This window comes from Lolium perenne, chromosome 1 (assembly GCF_019359855.2).
Source record: "Lolium perenne isolate Kyuss_39 chromosome 1, Kyuss_2.0, whole genome shotgun sequence".
In the NCBI taxonomy this organism is placed as follows: Eukaryota; Viridiplantae; Streptophyta; class Magnoliopsida; order Poales; family Poaceae; genus Lolium; species Lolium perenne.
The window spans coordinates 254,947,464-254,955,229 of NC_067244.2; the positions used below are offsets into that span (position 1 = coordinate 254,947,464).

The 7,766-nt window shown below is 45.3% G+C and overlaps 1 protein-coding gene across 1 annotated transcript; it reads right to left on the minus strand.

Moving 5' to 3' along the window:
- Window positions 1-3,609: 3,609 nt before the first annotated feature.
- LOC127327689 (uncharacterized) lies at window positions 3,610-7,478 on the minus strand. The gene is made up of 6 exons (XM_051354476.2): window positions 6,962-7,478; window positions 5,698-5,784; window positions 5,203-5,574; window positions 4,770-4,871; window positions 3,946-4,227; window positions 3,610-3,830 (listed from the first exon to the last, which is right to left on the minus strand). Exons 1-6 carry the CDS (start codon window positions 7,274-7,276, stop codon window positions 3,774-3,776), a joined length of 1,215 nt encoding a protein of 404 aa, XP_051210436.1. The 5' UTR covers window positions 7,277-7,478; the 3' UTR covers window positions 3,610-3,773.
- Window positions 7,479-7,766: the final 288 nt, after the last annotated feature.

Genomic DNA, 7,766 nt, shown 5'->3' on the forward strand with positions numbered 1-7,766 from the left:
CGCCTGTTCGCTGGGTATATATACCCCTCAATCATCAATGAAATGAATAGTTCATCTCTCATTACTTTTCCTCTAAACAATATTAATAGCGCATGGTTCCCACGAGCACCGTATACGTATGGTGTAGTACACCATACCTATCCAGCTCTATAATATGCCGCAAGGAGCTCTTCCTTGCTATATAACACCACTAGTAGAAAATAGAGTTTTCGTAATTAACATTCCAGGATTTAGGATAAACGCGGGCTAGATTGTGCATTGCATCGCAAAATAGGGAAAATTTGCACGCTTAATTACATAACACTTAAGAGGGACCGAGGTTTCTCTCTCGTTGCAATTAGGGTTTAGAGTAACGAGAGTGCTATGAATTTCGACATGGCCTCTTTTGAATCCAGGGTCTTGGAAGGAGTTTGAATTTGGATTTCAAATTTGAATTATGAATAAGAAAATATAATATAATTGAAACCATATTTCATAATTCAAATACATATAAGATGCATACAACATTATCCAAATTTGGATAATCATAGGGAAACTTTGAACTTGATCGATAATTCACACAAATATACATTGTCTTTACATAGTTCAGATTATTACAATAATACTGATCACAAACAAACATGATATAATGAAAAAATGAAAATTATATATGAATACTAATTTTCCTAAACTAAAACTTCTCAGATCTTCTCAGACCTTCCTAGACGAAGGCGACGCCGACGGTGGCAAATAAGACGACGACTGAGACGAAGAGGAGCCACATCGCGTACTATTGTACGTATCACCACTACTTATTGATACAGCCACGCAGCCATGCATGTTATTGCAGGCTCACTATGTCATATTAATAGGGCATGGTTAACGCCCGCGATGTGGACTATACCACGAGCACGCAAGGAGCTCTTTCTTAGGACAAACGCGGGGTACATAGATTTAGCAAAGGGTTGAGCATTGCATCGTAAAAAGGACGAAATTTTCGCGCTTAATTACATAACACTTCAGAGGGATCGAGGTTTCTCTCTCGTTGCAATTCGGGTTTAGAGTAACGAGAGTGCTATGAATTTCGACATGGCCTCTTTTGAATCGAGGGTTTTGGGAGGAGTTTGAATTTGGATTTCAAATTTGAATTATGAATAACAAAAGAATATAAGAAACTATAATATAATTTAAAGCATATTTCATAATTCAAATACATATAAGATTCATACAACATTATCCGAATTTCGATAATCATAGGGAAACTTTGAACTTGATCGATAATCCACACAAATATACATTGTCTTTACACAATTTCAGATTATTACAATAATATTGATCACAAACAAACATGAAATAATGAAGAAATGAAAATTACATATGAATACTATTTTTTCTTGACTAAAACTTCTCAGATCTTCTCAGACCTTCCTAGATGAAGGCGACGGCGACGGTGGCAAATAAGACGACGGCTAAGACGAAGAGGAGCCACATCGCGTACTACTGTACGTATCACCACTACTTATTGAAACGCAGCCATGCATGATATAACTGTGTCGTATTAATAGCGCATGGTTCAGTGATGTTATTGCAAAGACCGAAAAGTCGGGATGCTCCCATACATCGCTTAAAAGCGATGTCAAGGGACCGAATCGCTTAAGGAACAGAACCTGGGCTAGCCCATTAGCGTCGTGGTCGCTAGACCTCTGGTCGGTCGGGACTCGGATCGGTGGATACCATCGTTATTGTTTTTTGGTGTTTTTTAAATATTTAAATTATAAATAAATGTTCGAATTTAGAAATTGTTCAGAATATGGACCCATTCCACTGTGCGGCCTCAAAACGCGTATTTTCGTTTCTTGAAAGAATTGAATAAAAAAATCGCATGTTTTGGAGGAATGTACTCATGTGTGTGCCCACTGATATTTGAAAATGTGCACCTTAGAGAAAAATAACAAGTTTTACACCGAACAGGCTGAAGAAATCCTGTAGCTTTCCAAAAGTCATGTAACTTAGTACCGCGGACACCATGTAACTTAAGAAATTTGTAATTATAGTTGAATTTGAAACTGTTTTAATCATGTTTTAATCAAATCGCTTTATACAGCTAAAACCGATGCCCAACAACAGTCTCGCGGACACTTTGTCAACTACGTGTCGGAGATGGCGGCAACGATCTATAACATTTTTATTTTTTGAGAGAAAGCAACGATCTATAACAAGTGTCGTGAGCTCGTCATTTGAGTGGGCTAGGTTTGTATCTGAAGGTGGCCCAGAAAGCCTAGCTTACTAGTCCTACGGGCCGAGTTCACAGCGGATTCGGTCGGAGCAGGACGGAAAGTCGAATTCAACCCCTGAATCGGAGTCCCATCCTCACGCGCGCGCGCGCATCGATCCATCCAGCCTATTTATAAGCCGGATTCAGCCAGCAGATGAGGATATCCTGAAGCCCGCACGTACTCGATCGATCCACCGATCGGCAACGCCAGCAGAAACAAATCAACTGACGCGCGCCTGGATCGATGGCGATCGACAGCACCGCACCGGCGCCGACGACGGACCGATCTTGCTCCTCCTCGTCAGCAGCGTCCGACACGAGCGGCGGCGGCGGCGAGCTCCGTCCCACGGGAGATAACAAGACGACCGTGTCGGAGGTGATGTGCCTGAAAAAACTGCTGCAGAACACGCCGCCTGAATACCTCACGCTGTCGCTCCCGCGTCCACGCTCCGCCCCCGCCGCCGCGGCGTACCGGCGGCCGAAAAGGACGGAGGAGGTGTCGCTGGCCGGCGTGGACGCGCCGCGTGACTACCTGTCGCTCTCGGTCACGCCCTCCGACAATCCCAAGCGCCGCCGTGGCCCAAACTACGTGAGTGGTGGCGGCGGCTCTGTTGCCGCGGACGCCTCCACGGCCGCGTCGACGGAAGGGGCTCTTGTGTTAGTGGAGTCCGCGATCCGGCCGCCGCCGCCTGTGCAAATCCCGGAAGCATGTCTGCCTCCTAAGAGCCGCCCAGGCCGAGATGTGAGTGCTGGTGGCGGCTCTGTCGCCGTCGCGGACGCCTGCCCGGTCGCGTCGACGGAAGGGGCGCTCGTGTTAGTGGAGTCAGTGATCCGGCCTCCACCACCTGTGCAAATTCCGGAAGCATGTCTGCCTCCCAAGAAGCGAAAACTTGCAGCGGCTAGTTTCGCTCTAGCGACCGCTGTGAACCACGATGATGGTGCGTCGGCGTCGCGATCTTCTTGGCCACCCCATGACGGCGCTACGCACTCCCCAGAAACAGTGGCCATCCACCCCATCGACGCCGTCCCGCTGCAAGCGGTGTACGTCCACGGCGGAGTCTCTCACCCGTTCAGGCTAGGAAGCAGCACCGGAGAGATCACAACGAACGAGACGGCCGAAGGGCAAGCAAAGAAAGATGCCTAGTGTAGCGTAGGGTGTCTGAATTTTTAGGGTTCAGTAAAAGGGTTCCCCCAATTTCCATCAACGAAACCACAAGTTCAGGGTGTCTGATTGTGCATGTTCAGTTTTTGCTTACAAATGGATGGATAGCAAAATTGAGGTGATGAAACCTAACTGTGATGCAAAATACCCCCTCTGTTCAAAATACGTGCAAAAACAGTCACCAACATGATAATAAACATTACAGGATTTTGTCAGTAAATGTTTTTCGTCACAGACAAAACTTAATGCTTCTTTTATCGTGTCATTATCTGTTACAGGGGTAGTAACAGTAACAGAGAGCAGCATGGCAATTTGGCAAAAAAGGCTAATGAAAGCTCTACACATTCTCAGCCAGCATCATGCACGGCCCTTCTCTTTCGCAAATCTCACTCGCAGCCTACGCCCCCTCCAAGTCTGCACAACTCAAAGCCAAAACATAAAACTTTGTCATGATATCGGTAAAACCAGGTTTGCTTCATCGGGTTAACATTGGGAGGGAAACCAACCAAACAGTGCCTTGAGTACTGACCTGGTTGTTCAGGTACCAAATGGCGTGGTCCGATGCTTCCGGTGTTGCCATTGTGACGAAGCCGAATGCTCTCACTCCGTGGTGTTTAACAACTTTAGCGTTGATCACTTCACCATACTTGCTGAACAGCTGCTTCAGACTAGAGTTGTCCGCTTTCCACGGAATGTTCGCCACGAAGATCTTGAATGAAGACAGGGATCGACGGGGAGAAGGTTCTTCGTCTATCCGGGCAACCCTAGTAGCAGATGCTTTGTTCACGGTCATAGGTCTGCCATCCATCTCCTGTTCACAGTCATTTTTCACATTCTTTAGGATAGAAATTGCACATGTCACTGAATTAAAAGACCTCTCATGTAAATAGCATATGAATGAATAAGCTAGTAAAACAAAGGAAGAGGCCGATTAGGTTGTCTTCAGATTAGGTGTTTCTGAAATCAGAAGCTAGGGACTGTAATGTTTTTCTAGAAAGCTGCCATGAAAGAATGAGAAGCCAGTACCACATCACATTATCATAGAATCCTATTACAGGAAATGTATGCAAATGCATACTGAGACCAGACGTCCATACAGACTGCAAGCATATAAATTACTTGCTCAGCGATGAGCACACTAGATAAAGCTAAGATATGATAAAAAGTACCTTTTAACTTAAGGAATAAGGAGACTAACCGCATCAAGTTATCAATTATATTTTTTTGACTGAAAGGCATTGTAGCGCTGCTTTTCAGTGATTAATATACAGGAAGTTCGAGTTCAAAGCAAACGAAAACTGTGTAAAAAAATAGAACATAACGAAAAACTGTCGGTTTATCAGTTATACTTACGCGGCGATGATATAACTCCACAGCCTTCTCAGCCTCCTGAACAGTACTCATGGTGACAAACCCATATCCACAGCTCTGGCCTGTTTCCCTGTCGTAGATGATCTGTGCAGGGACAAAGTAGATTTCCGATTAAAGAGAACACCCATACAAGTCCTTATAGCTGCATTGTCTAACTGCCTAGCAACAACACTGACGAAACAGATATCGCAATGAATAGCTACCGACTATAACATAGTACACGAGCTCACCAAGTAGCCAATTAGAAGTTTCAGCACCTTATACAACAGGGGAAGTCAGAAATGCGTAATGCTGCTACGATAGTTGCATGGCTATTTTTAGTTTTGCATACGTTGCTGATGACAAGAATTTGAGGCAGTAGTGTCGCCACACATAGATGACCGGACAAGGACAATGAAGAGCCAGGAAGGCTCACCTCCGAGAACACGACGCCTCCAGCATAAACGAAGAGCTGTGCAAGGTCCTCGCTGTCAATGTCATAGGGTAAGTTCCTGACACACACTGTGGCCTCCTCATCAGGCTCGAAGTACTCCCCCTCATCCTGCACCCTGTACTCCTCTGGTGTGCACCCCTCGTAGTATTCCTGTTGTCTCCCTGTTGGCGTTGTTGTGTGCACAACATTCCTGTGTTTTTCCAGATAAGGCGCTGGCCGATTTTTGTACTTGAATACTTGCCTCAGGGTTTTCCACTTTGTTTCCTTGTCGGTGGCATGACAATGATCATCATTCGAGAGCCCTTTGCCCCAATACTTGCATGGAGCAGGAGCATCGCAGACAAAACAGTAGCACTGCAATTGGAGAAGAGCAATGAGATCATGTTACAAAAACTCAACCTTCTACTCTGTTATTACTATCATTGTAATCATATTGCCAACAGATGCCATAAGTAAGTGAAAATGCTTGTTACTTACCATGCTGCAATGTTTCACGTGAGATGTGGTGCTAAAGGGCAATTCAGAACATGAATGGCGTGAGTGAGGGAAGTCCTTGCACGCTATCTGCAGAAACATACCATCTAACTGCAATTTAACTGATAAAGGAATGCTACCACAGTCCACAGGTAAACTGCAGTCGCATAGCTTCCACAAAAAAACTCCTCCCTTATCTCTGTCGAGTTTGACATGCACTAAAAACTGCAGATGTTCATAGACAGTATGGGCTGGACAGGGTAAGCAAATGAATCATAGATATGCACTTAAGCAGAGAATTCCTTGTCAGAGGTCGAATAACGCATGTTTATTCTTGGAGAATACAGTGATGCACCTTTGACCAGCAAGATATTATCTAAAATCAGAAGGTGTGTGTTATGACGTAGTGAAAAAATGAGAACAGGCATCTGCAATCTGCGGAAGCATACTATCTTATTATAGTCTAATTTATAAAGCAACGGAAAATCATGTAAACAGTAGTCATGTAGTTTCTATGAAATATAAAAAGCCTGCTTATTTGTCTCTGTCGATTTGACATGAACCAAGAACAGAAGATACTCATAGACTGTAAGAACAGGCAGGCAAGGAGCCATATTATGCACTTAGAGCTGCAGAACACCTCCTTGCTACAAGTTTAATAATGGATGCTCCTTTAGAAAATCCGATGATGCATATATTCAGCCGATTTAGTATTATCTGAATCAGAATGAATTTACTGCAGCAGCGAAAAGCTATACATATTAACGCATGTTCTGCGGAAGCATACTTGCTTATTGTAACCTGATTGACAAAGCAATGCTAAATCGGGTAAACTGTAGTCATATAGTTTCTATGAACTACGAAAAGGCTGCTCATTTATCTCTTCCGAATTTGACATGAACTAAAAACTGTACCGCAGATACTTATAGACGGTAAGAACAGGCAGGCAGGGAACCATGGCTTGTACATAAGCAGACCACTTCCTTGTTACAAGTTGAATAACGCATGTTGTTTGCAAAATCCAACGATGCATGCCTATATTTAGCCGATTGAATATTATCTGAAGCGGCAAGTATATACGTTTTTCAGCAGCGGAAAGACCGATACTTCTGTAAACAAATTTGCGATTGAATTCTAAAGAAGTCGCAAATATACATGTTATGCATAGGCGCATAGCAATGCGATCATCTCTACAAAAAATTCATACGGATCAAAACGGAAGGAGCTTCCTTTAAAGAAAACTGAAGGAGCAAAAGGCAATATATACCTCGCCTTTGACGGCAACGATCTCCACCTCGTCCGACGCGCCATCCCTCCGCGCATTTCTCCCCTTGGCACCCGAAGCCGCTACTGGCCTGTGAGGGTCACCGTCCAGAACCACGCAATCGTCGTCCTCTCCGTCCTCGTACTTGACGCCGCGAACGCCGGCGGACCTGCCCTTCTTCTTCCGCGGTACCGGCGCCGGCGATGCACCGAGCTTGGCGACCCACCCGAGGGGGCCGGGCGAGACGGACAACTTCCCGGAGCACCCCTCCTCCTCCTCGTCGGAGCTGATCTCCACCACCTCGCGCGGCAGCCCCATCCTCTCTTCTCCACGTCCTACCAACGGTGCAGACGCGCCTGCGCTCCAGAGAGGAACGCAATGCTGCTGCGCGCGGCGGATTGGATCTGGCGTGGAGAGCGCCGCCGCTGGGCTTGGGCGGGGAAAGTGGGCAGTGATTCCGGAGAAGGCAGCGCGGTATCCGTTGGTGACGACTGCGCGAGATGTGGGGCCCGCACGCAGTTAGGGGCAGTTTGCTTTCGCCCGCTCCAGTTTTTGAAACTTTGAATTTTGTACTAGCAACACGCGAACACCAGTATAGTAGTATGGCAGAAGGTACATACACGTATAGGCGTACTGTACAGACATTCTTAAGGCTATGCTTTGCGTCCTCGGTCTATACTAAAATTTCCGTTCCTTTGAACGTATTTACTTTCAATCGTATTTTACTTAATGGCCTGTTTAGGTTGCAAGATTGAAAATGCAGGAATAGAAAAAATCGTAGGAATTTTTTCGAGCAAAATAGAGGATT

Bases quoted from the DNA above. Each gene is read 5' to 3' on its own strand.
- LOC127327689 (XM_051354476.2), bottom strand. From the start codon at position 7,276: ATGGGGCTGCCGCGCGAGGTGGTGGAGATCAGCTCCGACGAGGAGGAG. The intron at 5,785-6,961 runs GTATATATTGCC...ATGTTTCTGCAG, and splicing joins TCGTTGCCGTCAAAGGCGAG to ATAGCGTGCAAGGACTTCCC. The intron at 4,872-5,202 runs GTGAGCCTTCCT...GTCCCTGCACAG, and splicing joins GAGGCGTCGTGTTCTCGGAG to ATCATCTACGACAGGGAAAC.